The sequence below is a fragment of the Nothobranchius furzeri genome, chromosome 9, assembly GCF_043380555.1.
Source record: "Nothobranchius furzeri strain GRZ-AD chromosome 9, NfurGRZ-RIMD1, whole genome shotgun sequence".
Lineage (NCBI taxonomy): Eukaryota > Metazoa > Chordata > Actinopteri > Cyprinodontiformes > Nothobranchiidae > Nothobranchius > Nothobranchius furzeri.
This window is the reverse complement of record NC_091749.1, coordinates 23541715-23561132: the sequence shown is the minus strand read 5'-3', so window position 1 is coordinate 23561132 and position 19418 is coordinate 23541715. Positions and strand designations below refer to the sequence as shown.

Below are 19418 nucleotides of genomic sequence, written 5' to 3'. Positions count from 1 at the left end.
TATACTGGACACTGTGCTCAGCGCAGCTCGCAGCGTACACGGTGGACAGTGAGCTGAAGATCTGTAGAGGGGTTCGCAGCGCAGAACCACAGCGATGCGGTAATATTTCCTCCCACTGAAGCGGTCTGGAAACCCGGTCTCTCTGAGGGATGTGTCACTTGGAAAAATGTTATCTGATTATGAAACTTTGGCTGAATAGCGCTTGTTCTCGTCTCTAATGGGCCACTCCCATCTGTACCGGGTCGGCCCGGGCCGGGTAGCCCCAGTCGGCCCCAGCCTGGCCCGGTTGATTCCACACATCCTTGCCTTAAGCCCATGTGGGCTGATTCTACCCACCAATCAGAGGCTTGCTCTAATGGAAGGTGTGAATTTGCTGTCAGCAGTGGGTGTGTTGGCCCTGGTTGGCCTGAAGCAGACCCCCTCGAGAAGAGGGCTGAGAGTGAGCCTTGGTTGGCCCGGAAAAATACCAGGCCACCCAGATATGTAAACAACCTACGCTACCCGGCCCGGGCCGACCCGGTACAGATGGGAATGGCCCATATTATGGAGACGCATGACACATCCAGTCTGTCTGAGGCAGAATAGCCTCTTCAGCTCAGAAAGCACCTGTAGAGACATTTGATCACGCACAAAGTTTATGTGGAGCAGAAGCGGTCGGGCCGCGGCAGGTGAAATGTTCCTAGCCTACATGAAGTGAAACTGTTTAATTGTAACATTAATATGTTACTGGACACACTGGTCTGGTTGGTTAGACCAGTGTTTGAAGTGGAACACACACACAAACACACACACACACACATACACACAAACGCACCAATTAAAATAATGCTGATAGCGTGGACTAGAAGACAGGTGATGGTTTACGTATTTAAATGATGATCAGGCTGCTGTAAAATATAATCTCCATCCACATCCAGACAGAATTATCCTCTATTCTTTCTCTATTTGCTCTGCTCTTGTCTGGGCTGACGTAGCTGATGGTGCGGTACCCTTATGAACGGTGAGAGGTACATATAAGAAGTGCAGGTAGAGTTAGAAAAATCTGCAGGGCCACAAACACATTAGGGAAGATGGACTGTAGACCATTTTTTAGCCCGTAAATGATCATGGTTCTATTTATATTACATTATTCATGTGGACTCTGCTGGTATTATTTAGAGCTGAGAGGCACAGAGCTCTGATTGTTGACACGCTCCAGACACATGCGTCCTGAGAACGGCCACAGTAACATTCTCAAAGTGTCGCCATCCCAAAAACAAATTTAACACGTGATCGTTTATGTCAGCTCATAACCTTTTATGTTTTCTGTCTTTTATTTGTGCCTGATGTGTTTTACTGCTGCGGAGCGGCGCATAACCTGTTTCGTCCTCCGGTGACTTCACCTCACCGGTGCAGCCGGCGCGCACTTCACTATTTTTGCAGTCGGTAGATCTTTTTTAACTGCAGTTCAAAGGTAACTCATAAGGTGAATATATATGAAGCCATGTAGCCATTTTTCTTCAGGACTGAGAGGAGATGCAGGAAGATAATAAACAGGCAGGACAGAAAAATAGTCACATAAAAACAAGTTAGTTTTTGTACCTGCTGGTTGCAACAAACAGACACCATTGAAGGTAATCAGAAGTGAGGAACAGAAAATTAAATGACTCTTTCAATGTTTGGATCAGCAGGAACTCTGAGAGGCTCCAGGCGCATCAGTGAGTTTGCAGCCACTGCGCATGGGGAGGGGGGAGAGGGCTGAAGCAGGATTAGTAAAGATGCAAAAACTACCGTTGTTAAAAGAAATGTGTGTTAACTTAGAAAATGTGGAATTTTAATTACTTCTCAACATTTTTCTCCAAGGTTAAGACTGCTGCACAAAAAAAAGACTGCTGCTTGCGTGAGCCCCCTTGGTGGCAGTGGGACCCTGCGGGCCTGTGCCCAGTTTGCCCATATTAGAATCCGGACTTGTTAGAGATACTTTCTTTTTTAAATGTTTCCTCAAAAGTGCTGTCCGCTTGTCAAAAATGAACAATATTAAATTCACTATTTGGCCATTCAACCATAAATCCTGTTTACAATTGTGTAATAAAAAATATAAGAATTCCAAAATGTGCTGTATTGGTGTAATAATGTCACCTGATAATGTTCCGGTATCTGTGACGGGTATCTCGCCTCTCAACTGATCATCAGAGGAACTTGAGAACTGGGTTGTTAACTGTTTTTTGGTACAAGACTAGAATGCCCACCAAAAACCACCGCACAGCAGCAAATGATCTGTCACCTTTGGTCTTCAGCCTGGTGAAGCCCCAGACTTAACCAGTAGGCTTTGGTCACTGGACCTCAGGGACCTGCTGGGTATATAAGGACTGAGAAGATCACCAATTTAAGATAGTGCTTAATCATATAAGGTCCTAAAGACCAGAACCAGGATCTTGAAATGGACCCTGAAGTTAACTGACAACCAGTGAAGCTGATGATCAAGAAGTTCTCACTTTATGACAATAACTAGATACAACTCTAGGTACCCCTCTGTTAAAGAAACACATCTCCACAAACATCACTCTAATAACTTGAAACTACTGGTTTTCATACTTTAAACTAATTTTTAAAACTTATTACTATTACTGTTTTTATCCAGTCCGTTAATGAACCAAGAGGTAGGCCTTATGTTAAATATTTGTTTACTAGAACCCAGGCACAGAAGTGAGATATGAGAAATCTAAACAAACCGTTGCAGTAACAAAAAAAATTGGCTCTGGTTTTGTTAGGAACATGACCAGACTTTACTCTAAGTTCAATAATCATTGACCAGTAGGTGTCAGAAACTGGTCGTCCTTGAGGGCCACAGTACATCATAAACGTGTTGAAAAGTTTGGTTCATGATGGAGAGATGCGCTAAACTTTTTAGTTTCATTACAATATTGCATCATATTTCTGAAATATGAAGCTGACACGATCAGTTTATTCTGACACGATAAACATCACATCATTATTGTTATAAATGAATAATAAAACCTGGGTGAACTGCTGTAGTTTTATTATTTTAAACGTGCCACAAACAAAAACGAGTTATGAACTCAAGAATTTCTAAATGAATGGTTTAAAAATATTTTACATATTAATCTTGTCCTTTGTAAATAGTTCATTATGCCACAACAGAATTTAATCAACCGGGTCTTTATTTTGAAAACCACGGTGGACACCGGAAGTGTCATGTGACCCACCGACCACATTTAGGAAACAGCTATTTTTTCACCGTTGTCCTTCCTTCGATGTCTCATCAAGTAAAGTGTGTTGCTGACAATATAACACATCGACTGATTTTTAACTGTTTGAATGAGATTCTGATTCCGTAATTTGCCGCTAACGGGTCCCGGCTGGTGCTGCTGGAGTCACGTTCCGTGTGGAAACAGGCGTGCGACCACAGGCATTTCCCCCTGTCTTTGCTTGCGACTACCTCTGCTGAAAAATGGATTCAACGTTAAACCACCAGAGGTGTAAAAACAGCTCATTTGAAATGTCTTACTAGAAAGGTCACCTACTGAAACAAACTATATAGAGTAATCAGACTAGTTGTGTTGGGTTTTACCATACAGTACCATTTATTTATAAAGCACATTTCAAAATGTCATACCAGCTGACTAAAGCGCTGTACGAGCACCAGGATACATGGTTGGTTATGCAGTTGTCTTTTTTTTTTAATTTACGTGAAAACAAATTGTACCAGCCGTTTTAAGTACTTATTGCTTTTTTCGTTCTTTTTTTCAGGAGGGAAGGTTGGGTGTCGTGGGTCCATATCGTCTACTTGGATTTTTAATCCGAATTCTTCCCAGTTTTCGACAGAAGCGTTTGTGGTTTGGTATTTTATTTTGAAGGGCATTGTCGGCGGAAGGGCGGATGTGCTAGCTGTTTGTAGCTCGACAGAGGCGGAGGGCAGCGGATTCCGTTGGGAAGCTGTAGATCACCGTCCGTCAGCCTGTTCTTCATGGCTCTCTCGCTGCTGTCTCCATAGGTTAACGGTGTCACCTCCGAGTTACATCCGCCCGGGTAAGTAGGTTGGTGGTTAGGTTATGTCTGGTGATGTCGTGCTGTTTAAATATCAAAAAGGCTCGGGAACTTGTCCCCTTCCTGTCTCTGGTCCTTCTCAGTTTGCATGGCAAATTAGCTGGCTAGCCGTTTTTCTCGTCTTTGCTTTGCAAATAGCAGATATCGTTTGCCATGTAGAAACATGCTTGACGTACTTCTTCGATTTCTCTTTCAGCTTTTGCGCCAGTGTGGATTTAATGTGGCCTGAAATATGAACAGAAAAGGAAAATAAGCAGTGGCGACTGGCTTCCTGCGGAATTCTTCCCAGGCGTTTCGTTTCTTCCCCCCCGTGGACATGTCTGACTTATGGAGGATAGCTGTGAGAGACTAGCCGGCGGACAGCTCGGCTAGCGCATCATTTCCAGGCTTTAGATGACCGCTCGACTGCGGAGCTGATATATTTTGGACCAGCGCTGCTTCCCTCCCAGGAGGAAGGAGTCAGCATGGGGGAGCCCAGCCTGGACGACTCCAATGTCAAGGTGGCTGTGCGTGTACGGCCCATGAACCGGAGAGGTGAGGAGGGTCCACTCTGCCCGGATTTGTGTTAATAAGAAAAAAAAATCTAAAAATGAATACAGACATGCACAGAGAGTTTGTTTAATAAGGCATGTGGGTGGCACATGAATGGTTTCAGTTCAAACAACATCTCACTGAGACGCTGTCCATGTGAAACGGCCTGTCTCTCCTGGTCAGTTTATCCTAAGAATGTGATGGCAGTCAGAAATCACTACCCATTAGCGAAATGAGCTGCTGCACTACATAAAAAAAGCTTTAGCCTGATCCAGTCTGGATGGCATGTGTTTTTACAGCACTGCCATGGGGCTTCCCCTGTCAGTCTGCCATCCAGCAAGATTTAAAGCCAAGCTGCTGTGTGAGATCTGCTGTTGTAAAAGCTGGAGGCTTTTGTCTCTTGCTGGCTAATGGGGATGCCGATAGCTTCTTGATTTCTTTTACCACTCACTGAAAGCTTCGGCTGAGTCAGTATTTCAAAAGGAGTGAGTTTTGTCTTCAACATTCATGTAAGTCAGACATTTCCGCTGCTAATGAAGCAGTATCAGTGTGGATGGTGACATCTTCTGACAGCAGAAGCTTTCTTTAGCTCCTGTTACAAATGTCTAAAGTCACCCTGCTGCCCCTGCATCCACAGAGCTTCATGGAGCTGCTGCGCTTTGGTTACATCCTTGTGTCCAATTTCAGCGAAGCATCGAAAACAAAGGAACTGTGTCACACAAGTATTCATTCACGCTCTGCTGCTTCGTGCAATTATTACTGCTGCTTTCCAACATAGCATAGGGTGGCTCAGATGACATTTTCTGGTTGTTTGTGCCGTGAAAGGATGAGGAGGAAAGCTGTAGGCACAGTGGTTGACCGGCAACTGGCAGAATGAATTTCCTATGGGCAGTGCCTTACTAAGAGTTTCTGCAGGTCTTCTATCTGGTTCTCACACAGGCTAGAAGTCTTTCATCATATTTCTAAGACAGAAAAAATGGCCCCTTAGTTGCTGTTTTCAGGTTTACACCAGCTTTTGTATTGCTCTGATTAACCTTCAGCTTTCTTCTGTCTTGTACTGCTGCTCCAAGATACAAATGGTTGTAGTGGAAGAATTACAGGTTTTTTGTTCACATTTTTCCAGAGTGAGGTGATGCAGACCTGCAAATCTGACAAACAGGGAGCTATAACCCAGAGGCCAGTGTCCCAGTGTATACCAGGTTAAGAGGAGAGGTGGCGTTGCTGCCTGGCTGGACAAAGACAGGAAGGGAGTGAGTCAGAATGAGTATTTACTAATGTTGCATAATGCTCCATGTTCCCATGGTGGTGGCCTTCGAAGAACAGAGCAGCCTTGGGCATAGCAACAGCAGCACCAAAGCCAGTGAACTTCCTGGCTGGTTCTGGGGTCGTCGTGCCAAACCTCGCTGTGGTCGGTAGCTCAAGAACGAACCGGAGAAAAGGCCAGTGGAAAGTGGGAGCTGGTTATGGAGCAGCCAGAGGCCCGTAACAATGGCTACATTTATCCTCTGAACCATACTGAATCACACTTTTCCCCCAGGCTGATCAGGAAGTGTGACTGGAGCAGTACAGCAGGGGGCATGTGGGTATTGTAGGCAGAAGTAAAGGTAGAAACAGAAAAAAGTAGATTTTTTTTAACTTCAGGCTCTCTGTAAACCAACATTATTGTCAGTGTCGTGGTTTCTGTTCGGTGTTGTAGTGACCGATAGCAGCTGAATGGGGAAAATCCAGAATACACCCGAGTTCTCGAGGTTCTAAAGATGTTCCTGGGTCTGGGCGATATGGCCTAAAATCAATATCACGACATTTTGAGGATTTCACCTCGATAACGATAAATGGACGATAACTACAGGTATGCGCAGAAACAAAAGTTGTCCACTAGATGGTGCTGTCATATGTATTATGTTAAATCACAATTTTACTTGACTCAAGGTGGTACAACTTCTTAAAAAGACATGAACGTTGCCAACCTACACACTTCTTTTCATGTTTTAATTTTAAAACGTATTGACATGCCCTGTGATGGACTGGCTCTCTGTCCTGGGTGTACCCCGCCTGATTGCCCATTGACCGCTGGAGATTGGCACCAGCCCCGCAGCCCTACGTGGACAAGCAGGTTCAGAAAATGGATGGATGGATGGATGGATGGATGGATGTATTGACATGGGAATGTTATCTCGATAAAAGTCAGAAATTTCAATAATGATACATTTTCGATTTATCACCCAGCCCTAGATGTTCCTACTAGAAACATTATTATTTGATGCTCTATGCTTAGCAACAGCTATGCTCCATCACCAGTGATGCCAGTAACACATTACTTAATAGCGCATAACTATAAAATGACTACTTTTTCAGTAAGGACTAATCTAACACATTACTATTTCCATATCAGTAATCTAATTAAAGTTGCTTGTCAAACACACTATGCGTTACTGGTTACTATTTTTGCTTAACTGTTTTTATGATTTCCAAAGATGGCAAAATCAGCAGTAGGATTAGCTTGTAACCAACAACAGCATGCATAACAGATTCAGAACTAGCAGCGTACTGAGCTACTTATTGACCGAACAGCACCGCTGTCCCATTCCTTGGAATGGATTCGCTACTCACGGTGGAAAATTAATGCCAACCAAAAATGGCACCACCAGAACACTGAACAAGACTAACAACATCCAACACAACGCTGGCAACAAAACCCCAAATAAACACACCAGAGTAGAACAAACAACTGGAAGCATGGCTACCCACAATGCACCTCGCCCACTGCCTCTCCCATAGTCACTGTTGTCACTAGTGACCCGCATACTGCGGAACAGACAACAGGAGAGGTGCATTGTGGGTAGCTTGTTTTCGGTTGTCTGTCCTATTTTAGTGTGTTTTGTTGGAGTTTTATTGCTAGGCTTGGATTGGCTGCTGTTTGGTGTTCGGTGCTAATTTTCGTTGGTGCTTATTTTGCACCAAGAGTAGCGGTTCCCTTCCGAGGAATGGGACCCCGACGCCGTTCGGCTTTTCAACAATGTGGCTCAGAGTAATCTTGGGTTACAACAAGGTTGTGCATGCTAGCGGATGCTAGCTTTTAGCATACTGTCTGGCCCAAGCATTGCATTGGCATAGCAAAACTGAATGCTGGTTTTATGTTGAGACAATGGGTTTATTTATTGGCAGCTGCTGAGAATAATTACTAACTTCTAATCTAATTTAGTTACTTTAACATAAAGTAATCAGTAAAGCAACTAAGTTACTTTTGGAAGGAGTAATCTTTAGTCAGTAATAAATTTACTATTTCAAGGTAACTGTGGCAACACTGTCCATCACACAGCCTGGGTCATCAAATGGCCAGTGACAGGAAAATTTGAATCTGGCTAGTTTTACTTGCTCATTAGCTTGTCAGCCAAATACTGAATTATCTGTATATGATGAGAAAAGCTCTAATGTCTGATATTTAGGTAAAAATACAGAGACTGCAGTTTATAAGTGTTGCAGTCTGAACCTTTCTTTTGTCAGCAAGAGTACAACAAGCAGTCTTTGGATCAGATCATTGCACCTTGAGCAAAAGTGTTATGTAAAACTACGTGTCCTGGATGCAACTTGTCTGTTCAGATGCTTGTGATGAGCAGCTGTCATCTTCACTGTGTCTCACAAGAACGACCCTGCCCTTTGGTCGTCACATCTACGTCATAAAAGAATCTGCACTCTGTCTGTAACACAGACAAAAATAGTTGTAGTTGAGTAGAAACCACTGATTGCTTCCTGTCCTGACTCGTCTAATCAGGAACAACGCCCTCGCATGCTCTTGTGTACAAACTAGGATTATTATAGGCACCTTTTTGTTTATGTTGGGGAAATTTCATACAGCCTCCAAACACATGGCTAAATGCTGATGAATATGATGATATTCAAATTAGTTGGCAAACAGCACACCTTATGATGCAAATGCAAGCAGGTTGACTTGTGGGAAACATGACTTGCATTTTTAGGAAACGTTTATTAAAAGCCGGTAATAATAGGGGTTCAAGTTGAGCAGGATGGATGATTGCTTACATGAGGGCTCCGCACAAGTTCCTACAGCTGAAGGACAACAGTAAATATCCTTAAGACAAACACTAATTTGCAGCTGAAAGGGGGCAGTTCTCACACTGACCTATTTAACTCAAAACACCAAGAAAAGTAAGCATCACACCTCAGCTGGAGTGGGTCGGTTTTTTGTATGATCTTTGGGGGTAACTGGATGCATCAGTTTAAACCCAAACTACACTAATTTAGTTAAACACATACATGGGACAACTACACTGAAAACAAACAAGTGAGAAGAATTAGGTTTAACAGTCGTTGACAAATGATTCGATTAGTGTGAAGAAGGAAGTTCCAGCAGAAGGGACAGACGAGGAGCTGGGCTGGGCGATATGGCAAAAATAGAATATCACGATTTTTTATCCATGAATAGCATAACTTCAATTGTGTATTAAAGAAGAGAAACATTGAATAAACAAACATTTATTCATATTAGGGATAATCAGCACAGTGCTAACACACTTATATTTTAAACTCACACCAGAGATGATAAAAGCCCTGAGAGAAACAAATACAAAAATCAGTTTTTCTCGTTTTTCAAGTAACTTAACATAAATTAAAATCGTAAACATATTTAAAGTGCAAACATGTCAATTGCAAACGTATTGTGCAAACATTAACTTGTTCAAAATACTATGTAGCTCCCAGTTGCTCATGTAGTGGATAGTTAAGCTCAAATACGGCTCTGATGTGCGGCTGGACCAGAGATCGCTTGTGGTAGCAAATAACAGGGCATTCTGAATATTTTCTGCAACAAGTCTCTAAATAAAGTAAAATTTTCCAGTGCAGAGTGGAGACAACCCATAGAAGCACTGATTTGATCTCATTTCAGAGAAAAATAGAACAGGTTAGATGTACCTAATAAATAAAATTACTAAAAAACTCAGAAATCTTTCTTTGCTTCACTGTTCTGGTGCTGAGAATATCACTAATGTGGATCAAAGGAGATACACGGATGAATGCATTCATCCCCCCCACCACAGCTGGAAAAATTCCTAGGGGAAACACTGTCTCTCGGTCTGCTCTGTTGCCTCCTGCACATGAACCGAGCGCATTGACTGTTAAATAAAAGTTGCGCGACATGATCAAAATGTTGCGCAACACAACAAATTGACAACGAAATGCCTCGCCAACGCACTTCTTCATCGATTTGTTGTTCCAGCCCTATTTGATAACTACTCAAACATCACTAAATTCAGCCAGATTATTCTTGTAATCCCAGACTTCACATCATTTCCAAAACACCTTATTAGACTCTTAATAACATCCAAGGTCATGTTTCATCAGAGTTGGTAATTGTCTCAGTTGATAGTACCTTGAATAATCATTCCCCTTCAGTTATTAGTCGTAGAAATATAGTAGTAAATAGACTATATTTTTGCTTCTGTGTCAAATTATTAAAAGTTTTGGTTCCCTGGCTACCCAAATTACCCATTTACAGAGTCAGCCGGATATTAAAGGTTCAACAATATTAATGATTCATATTTTTATGGAACATTATACTTTGTTGAATACCTTTCATATTTTTTTTGACAATTCATTTGTTGTGACCACTCACAAAACATTACATAACCATGTGACCATTTTGTAGATGAACACACACACTCAAAAAATGTATAAGATCACGTCAACAGAATTTTTGTATAAGAATTTTAATTGAGTGTAGGCCGAACAATCACAGCTCCGGACTACACCATTTGATGATGTGATCTTTGTTTAATTTGTCTTTATGAAGAAAAATGTGCTTCCAGAATTGCTTGTGAAGGCCTGCTGTGATTGGTAACTGAGCATCAGTTTTGTGGTTGTAACACGATGTGTTTTGTGATCTTCAGAAAAGGAGCTGAACACAAAATGTGTTGTGGAAATGGCAAAGAACCAGACAATCCTCCATCCTGCTGGAGGGAACCTTGGAAAAACCGACTCCAGGTAAGTGTGTTGGTCTTATTGCTAAGCAATAACGTTTTTAAAAACGTATGTTTATTAAATACCTACTTACTGCTTATTTTCTGCACTGCACTGGTGTTTCTATATCATCCTAGAAAACACATCTGGATAACCTATTCTTTATGAAATGGTTCATCATCATCATCATGGTGGCTGTAAACAACTCCTAGCCTGTCCTAACAATCAGCCAAACATGCTCCAAAAACTGTGGACGCTAGTTCTTATTCAGTCTTGTTTCACATCGTTGTTGACTCAGATTCTATAGTTTGGCAGACATGGGAACTGATATGTGACAGTCTCTTTCTCTCATGATCCATAGTTAGGCATTAATATGGAACTACAGATGTGGCACCACATGCTTTTACCCTGCAGACACTTTGATGGTAGATGTGTATTTTTTGGTCATGATTCCTGCTCTCTGAGGCCTAGTCCACACGTAGCCGGGTTTAAAAAAAAAAAACGAATATCCGCCCCTCCAAAAACTTGCATCCACACCACCTCGTTTAAAAAAAAACTCTGTCCACACGTACCCGGATAAATACGTTGTTAAGGACATGCCAGACCTGTAGGCGGCAGTACTTCCCCCGTTCTTAACCTCGTCCTTCGTCTGTGCTCTTCCGCAAGGAGCAGTAATTCAGCTTGCAGAAACAAACAAGCAAAAAGCGCTTGGACAATTGATAAAGCGAGCGCAGCTCTGAGGGCATCCATGCTGTCGGCTAGTGTAAACACAGGTCGCACACATGATGTCAGCATTTTTTTGTCGTGGAAAGTGACGTTGCGGACCTTAAAACTCCGGTTTTGTCCGTCCACACGCAGACACCCAAAACGGAGAAAACGCAGATCTTCACTTTGGCCGGAGTTTTTAAAAAGATCCGTTTTCATGTGAAAAAACTCTGTTTTCGTGTGGATGACAGGCCAAAACGTAGAAAAATATCTACGTTTTGGCAGATCCCCGGCTACGTGTGGACAGGGCCTGAGACACACAGACGCATGTGAATGTTTTATATTCTGTTCCCTTTTTATTACATGATCTCACGTTTCTCTTTCTAAAGTCGTTGACCTCTTAATGTAGTTTTTGGCAGGAAGTGGACAAACCAAATCTGTTGGATTTCATCCCACGTCACCTGCTACTTCTCCCTCTCTTGGCTTTTAATTCCTCATCTTGTTAACCAGCTGTTGTTATTGAGTTCTGCTGAATTGTACTCGGTTTCGAGTCTTTTAATCTTCCCACTGAAGGAGGCTTAATGATTCATTAGATCCAGTTATAAGGCAGTGCAGGAATGTGGTCTGGGCTAGCAGGTTATAAAGGTCATTCCAACTTTAATCCTAAAGCTGCCTTTTTCTGTCGTGCAGTGATCCAGATTCAGCTTTTCTAGCACAGGCCAGTGATGTTGAAGGAAGCCAGCTGCGATAGAACAAGGATCCCCCTGTGGCTGGTGGAGCGGACTGCTGTCTGCCTGATTAGAATCAGTAGAAAAGGCTAGCTTCAGGCGCAGACATCAGCAGCAGGTGTTTATGTGGGTGGGTGTTAGAGATGCCTGGAAAATGGACTGCAGTATTGAGACACGGACAATTGTGCGTAAAACCACAGCGTCTGCTCTGATCTTTTCTTTCCTCACCCTTCGTCCATTTTTGCAACTTTTCATTGCCTGGCTTCCTCCTTTTTTCTCTCAACTTTTCCGTTTCCATGGCAGCCCAGTGGGGGGTTAACTCTGGGTTGCTGCTGATGAACGGGGAGCCCCTTCCTTGAGCGAGGAGAAGATGCAAGAGGGGGAAGAAGCTTCATTTACTCAAGCATCTGTTGGCAATAAACTTTCCTTGGTGACATTTATGGAGGACTGAACAAGAGCGTAGCTGTAGGCGCTCTCTCTGTTGACCTGTGACAAAGAGGCAAGGCAGCGACAGCAGGATGAGACGACTGACTGCTGCTCTCAGCGTGCAGATGCTGTTTTAATGTTTGCTTGTGTCCAGCTCACAATGACAAAGTATTTTGCACAGTTGTTGGTGAAATGACCAGACTGGGTTCATAGAGGAAGTGTGTGTGTGTGTGTGTGTGTGTGTGTGTTTTACAGGTACATGTTCACTTAAGCAAACTGTCACTGGGTAATCTTTTGATAAACGACTCATCTGTAAAAGAGAATGAATATAAGAGAGAGGGTGGCTAGGTTACATTTCAGGGTTTCCCCCAGTGCTTTATAAGTCTGACATCCGCTAGGCTTTTCTTGGTCACCCACCAGGTTAAGCGTCACTTATTTATTTATTTTAAATAGCTTTTAATGCACAACATTACCATTTAAAAAAGGGGGTCTTTAACCTGCAAGTATGAATTTAACTGCATCAGGTGATGCAGATGAGAGCGCAATAGCGCCCTACACCTGACCTCTCAGTCAGGTGTGCATTTCCAGCACGTCCTTGAGGCAAACACCTGTAGCCGCGATGGTGAACATCGAACCAGCAGATTCAATCCAATATGATTAGCTGACCCTAAATTAAGTGGATGGCTCTTCAAGACTGAGTATGATAAACATGTCAATTAAATTTAAAAAGTCCATGTCTATATAATATAATATAATATAATATAATATAAAGGCTAGAAACAGACTAACAAAGGCTAGCATGAAGATCTGCAGCTTATTTGTATAGCAGGCAAATGAAAAGAAGAAAATATTTCCTGTTTCACAGTCTGTGACATTTGACTTTAAAGCAGAGGGTACTTTAGAGAGCGCACTATGTGGCCGTTGTATGTATGTGTGTTAGAGGAACTACAGTCAACAAAATGCGCACTCCAGTGACGTTCAAACCTTTTTATTATTATTTACTACTGTCTTATACTCAAGTAACATAAAAAAGCTGTGTTTGGTGGGAGAGTTACCATATGGGCATCGGCCGATATTTGTCCTTAGTAAAGCCAATTTAAATTCAGGCACATCCTCAGGTAGCCTGGTGTTGTTGCAGAATTTAAAAATCAATATTGGCCGACTTAACTTAGTCTGGGGCCAATGATGGTCAGTAGGTTAGTTGGGGAGAGCACTGGAAAAACCTGTGAAATTTTGTATTCCGCCCACCAAACCACAACGTCCTGTGTAGAGGTCAGCAGCACACCTTCCCCAGTATAAATAGTGTTGGTAGAACACTGCTTTCCCCTCCTGAGGCACTGGATGGTGGGCCAGAATCTCCTCACAGCCGTGCGAAAAATCTTGTTCCATGGTCTCACCAAACTCCTTCCACATCTCCCGGGTTTTTGCCTCCGTGACCACCCAAGCTGCATCCCTAACCGCCGGAGTCCACCAGTGGGTTTGGGGGTTGCTGCCCTGACAGGCACCAATGACCCTGCAGCCACATCTTTGGTTGGCCGCCTCAACGATGGAGTTAAGGAACAGGGCCCATTCAGACTCGGTGTCCCTCGCTTCCCCCGGAACGTTTTGGAAGTTCTGTCGGAGGTCAGCTCCTCCTGACAGGAGACTGCCAGGCATTCCCAGTAAATCCTCACAATATGTTTGGGCCTGCCAGGTCTGACCAGCATCTCCCCCCACCATCGACTCTAAGGTATCCTGGTGCAAAGAACACTTATGGACACATTTATGACTGGTGTGAACATGGTGTTCATTATGGACAATCCATGACTAACACAGAAGTCCAATAACAAAACACTGCTCGGATTCAGCTCAAGGGGGCCGTTCCTCCCAGCTACATATCTCCAGGTCTCACTGTTGTTGCCCACATGAGCATTAAAATCCCACAAGAGAGTCACTGGAAGGAGCCCCCTCCAGCACCCCCTCCAAAGTCTCCCAAAAGGGCGGGTAGTCTGAATTGTAGTTTGGTGCATAAGCACAAACCACAGTTTGGACCTGGCGGAGGGAGGCTACCCTCCCGTTCACTGGGGTAAGCCCCAACGTACAGCTACCAAGGTGGAGGGCAACTAGTATGCCCACCGCTGCTCTGAGCCTCTGAGTGGGAACAACTCCAGAGTGGTAGAGTGTCCAACCCCTTTTAAGCAAACTGGTTTTGGAGCCAGAGCCTTGCGTCGAGGTAAGTTTGACTGTATCTATTCAGAACCTCTCAACCTCGCACACCAACTCAGGCACCTTCCCTACTAGAGAGGTGACATTCCACGTGCCAAGTGCCAGCCTCTGTAGCCGAGGATCAGACCGCCAAAGTCTCCGCCCTCGGCTACCACTCGTCACACACTGCGCCTGGCGCCTTTGGCCCTTCCCATGAGTGGTGAGCCTGTGGGAAGGGGGACCTACTTTTCCTCTTCTGGTTGTGCCCAGCCGGGCTCCATTGGTAAAAGCCAGGCCACCAGGTGCTTGACAACGTGCCCCACCTCTAGGCCTGGCTCCAGAGGGGGGCCCTGGTGACCTGCATCTGGGCGAGAGAACACTGTTTCCATGTATATTTTTCATCATAAGGGGTCTTTAGGCTGCTCTTTGTCTGATCCCTCACCTAGAACCTGTTTACCATGGGTGACCATACCAGAGGCATAAAACCTCAAACAAGCTCCTACGATCATTGGGACACTCAAACCCCTCCACCACGGTAAGGTGGCAGCCCAGGGAGAGGCAGGATTGAGTATCTGGCTGATTAACTGTTGCTTTCCAATGAGGTTGTTTTTGCTAGTGTTTTGCCATGGTAACCTCAAGACTGAGCCGGTTATTTGATGTGTGGTGTCACTTCCCTTTGGGGCACATTAGAAGAATAAGTAATAAAGAGACTATTTTGTCTGGTGCGTAGCCTGGCTTTATGGAGACCTACTTTATAGAACAATAAGACTTTCTGAAATGATAATTACCTAAAACATTTTAAAAGCTTTTGACCAAAGATTCTGCATTATTGAATCCCTCAGCTATGGGAACAGTGTGTAGTGGTTCTCATCATGTTGACACATTTGTGAAAATACCTGGAAACACTCCAGGAATAAACTGAAGGAATCATTTTTATAAACTGACGACCAGTGAATAAGTGTCGTCTTTTTTTAATATATATTTTTCTCTTATGTTTTGACATGAGGACAGATATTTTTCCATATCCAATTTACTGAAAACCCCCTTTTCTGTTTTTTTTTTTTTTTTTTGCCTAAATGACCAGACAGGATCTTGCATTCAGTTCATGGGTCAGGGCACTTTGTACTGGTCTCAGATAAGCAGACGTTTAACCTCCCTGCAGCTGCATGTTCCGTTTGCTTGATGACCTGACGATGTTTGCTGTGGACCAGTGGAATTGAATGTTGACATACTCTGACAAAGATCTGTCTCATGTTAGTGATGCAAACACAAGCAGCTGAGTTTCCAAGACGATAGACGAAAGAGGCTGTTTTGTCTGCAATTGATGCTGTGTGTGTGTGTGCGTGCACGCACGTGTGAGCGTGCATGTGTGTATGTGTGCACCATATTAAGCAGCTCTGTGTTCCGTCTAAATGAGCCCTGAGGCTTTTACATGTCCTGTTGTCATGCACCATTTGTGTGTAGCGTGTTACACCCGTGACCTTTATTCTTCAGCTTAAAATTCCAGTCTCAGCTCCAGCCTCACCTCTCAATCCCATCTACCTTCAGCCTTCTTTCCATTTTACACTCCTTGTTGCTTCCTACACAACCGTGGATGCTGCGGTGTGAGAATGAAGGGGAAAAGAAGAATGGAATAACAGTAGAGAAAGAATGGGGAGGGGGAAAGCAATCATGCGTTAAGTTATTTTTTAAATGACGGCGACAGGCTGAAGAGAGAGGAATGAATAGAGTAGTTTCAGGGCAAAGAGAGGGCGGGTTAACCACTCTCCTGACCGTCTCGTTCTGTCTTGTGATTGGTCGGTGAGGCTCCCAAACTCTGTTAATAGGTGTTTGACCGCAAAACATGGGTGACCCCTCTCTCCTGTAGCCTCTGAAGCAACTATGACAGCTGTCATCAATATGCATGTCAGAACCTGCCATTCTAGCTTCTTCCCTTAAAGGAGACGTGACTGCAGGGAGATCGTCGACGGGGAGGGCCTTCAGACACACAAATATCTAGAAAGCAGTTGGCCTTTAGCAGATGATGGGATGTAGGTTAATAAGGCTGAAACCCTTTTTTTGTTGTGTTTGCATTAAAGCACAGCTGTGGTGGAGAGAACATGGTAATTGTGTGGTTATTTTAAAAGCTGCTGGAGTCGATTACACTGCAGAGAGGAGTATTTTCATGTGTCTGCTCTGTGAGTCAGAGGTGGAATGTCTGAAATATGAAGTGTTTCAGATTATTGGCTGGTTTGTGGAAGAGCTGCAGCATTGGTGGCTTAGGAAAAATGTGCATGGGTAAAAAGAAACAGGTGTCTGAGGGGTTTGGCTGTTTTCTCTTCTGAGAAGAAGCCCTCTGAGTTTAAACTCATGCAGAGCTGATCCAAGCACACGAATGATATACCTTTGAGCAAAATTTACACTGAGTGTTCACACGCACACTTTTAGCACAATCAAATCTAATTAGATGTTTCTTTGTTCAGTTTGGTTTTTCTCTTTCATTTCTTATGTTATGGACTTTTGTATCAAAGTAAAATTGAACACCGAGTAATTAAGGAGCAACGTGTTCGAAACAAACCAAAAAGCAGATGTGACTAACTGACCAACTAAGTGAGAAGGTTATAGCAGTTCAGTGTGTCTGCTCAGAGATTCAGATCAACATGAGTGGTTAAGTATTTACGTCATTATTTAAGTATTCTACTAAACTTTGATGGCATTGATGACCAGCTGTCTTAGCTTTGTCCTGATCTCTTATTTTGATACATTATGAAAAACAATAAAAACCGTGACAAAAGAGAGACCAAAGGAAGAAAAGATTTGAATCGGCTTCAGAGGTTGACTGATTTTGTGTTTTCTCTTGCTGATGCCGATATGTAGAGGTCACAGTAAGCCGGTGGTTGATCCATGCTGCAGATCTTTTGGGAAGACTTGCTGAAACCTAGACATATTCCATCTTATTTGCATGTTAAATTGTCACTAATATCATCAGTTGATGAACAACATTTCTGAAGCTGAATCAGTTTTTAAACACCGACTTTAACCAACTGTTAAATAGGGCTGGGAACCTCAGGGTACCTCACGATGCCATACATTTCGCTGTACATGTCTCACAATGCAACATGATCACGGTACGGCGATACTGCACAAGTTAGCCTACAATGTGTATAACCTTTTACCTTTATTTTGCCCTGAAATGATTAAAGTACAGTCAGTAAATATCAACTGCTTTTAAATGTCTTACAGTCAGAATCAACGTAAACACTAATATAAGTGCCTTACAGTGACACAATATTTGTGCAACATAGAGCAAATAAAGGACTTTCAATTAAACAAAATGTTGTGGTTAAGTGTGTAAAATAATCAGCTGCAAGCAGACATTTCTGCATTAAAGAAACCATAAAAACAAATGTTTCTTTCCTTATACAGCCATTAGTTCTCTCCTTCAGCCCTGGCCTATTTGTACATGGCAGGAATCGTTGACAGTGAAATGTCTGTGGCTCGGTAAGATATATCTGGGTTCAGCGATGTGCATCATATAGCAAAGCCCGCCATTCTCAACAGTGCTTTACGGGCAAAGAGACTAATTTATGCCGTTTATGCGTTGCGCGTCTCCGTACCGACGCAGAAGCATAAACTAGGTTTTACAGGTAGATGTACAAGAAGGTGGCATGTGTTACCAGTGTAGCTTCAGTAGAATTAAAAGGGAGCTTTGCCTGGAAAAAGTAATGCCAGGCTGTGCAGGAGAGACAACGGGCACAGCCTTTTCAGTGAAAGTTTCTAGTGTACCTTTGTGAGGCAGTTCTTGCATGCTGCGTCATTTTCATCCAGCTTTGTTTCATCCACACAACTAATCCAAAGTGAGCCTAAAATTTAGAACTTGCTGGTGAATCTTTTAACAATTTCCTTTCCCCACTGTGCAACTCCACCATATTGTTCCTGGTGTTCTTCCTGCCAGGTGTTTTTAGGTCATTCTCATGAGGAGCGCCCCCTAATGGACTTCTGTGGTAATGGTTAAAAAACGATTCAGGGAAAAGCCTACTGGTACTCGTTAGTGAGTTGAAATATTGCGATATTTCACAGAATCTGTATTTTGTCTCACCCTTACTGTTAAATCTTTATTTTGTGCACTGCTCAGTGTTAAAATCAGACATATATCTGATCAAACTAAGCCATTAATTGACCAAGTAAAAATCATTTTTACAGATTTCATGATGCAGATTTATTCAGGAACGTAAATATACATTCAAATTAAATTTGAACTGGGCTGCCTGGGGATGTGCCCGACTTTAAATCAGCCTTATCAAAGAGGTATATAAGTAAATGCTTATATATAAGAAATTATAAATATTGGCCTGATATATTTGTCTGCCCGAATCAGCTTTATTATCATTGAAGTGTAGATTTCAAGTAGGGTTGGAAAGAATAACTGGTTTGACTATTAACCACAGTGTAAAACACTGCTGCGGTTAACCCACCGTAAAAATGTCTCCAACACCGCAAATAAAAAAAAAAGACATTAGCGGAGCTAAGTGAAACTGAAGGAACGCACGCAGCAGAACCAGCATCAACAACCTCCGGGACTGCTCCATTTCCACCCAGGAAGCGCTTCAAGTCTCCCGTGAGGGGATATTTTAGACTCCCAAAGCTGCTAAAAGAGAAATTCAGAACGATGGCTCGTCCATCTGCAGAGCTGGCGGAAAAGAAGTTGCAACACTCTCAATTTATCATCTTTGACATCCTCACGGAGACAGATTAGCTCCAACTGAGTCAGATTATGCTAGTGACTAAACGGATCTGTCTACAACAAGAGGTATGGCAAGCCATTTTAATATTTAGTCGACCACA

General features: G+C 43.0%; 1 protein-coding gene across 4 annotated transcripts in view; it reads left to right on the top strand.

Annotated features, from left to right (window-relative positions):
- Window positions 1-4282: 4282 nt before the first annotated feature.
- Window positions 4283-19418, top strand: part of kif13ba (kinesin family member 13Ba) — a 52160-nt gene continuing 37024 nt past the window's right edge. For all 4 annotated transcript variants that reach the window (XM_015977303.3, XM_015977302.3, XM_015977301.3 and 1 more), the window contains exons 1-2: window positions 4283-4581; window positions 10482-10575. In XM_015977303.3, coding sequence (XP_015832789.3) covers window positions 4512-4581; window positions 10482-10575 — 164 coding nt within the window. In that variant the 5' untranslated portion in view covers window positions 4283-4511. The remainder of the gene's footprint in view (window positions 4582-10481; window positions 10576-19418) is intronic.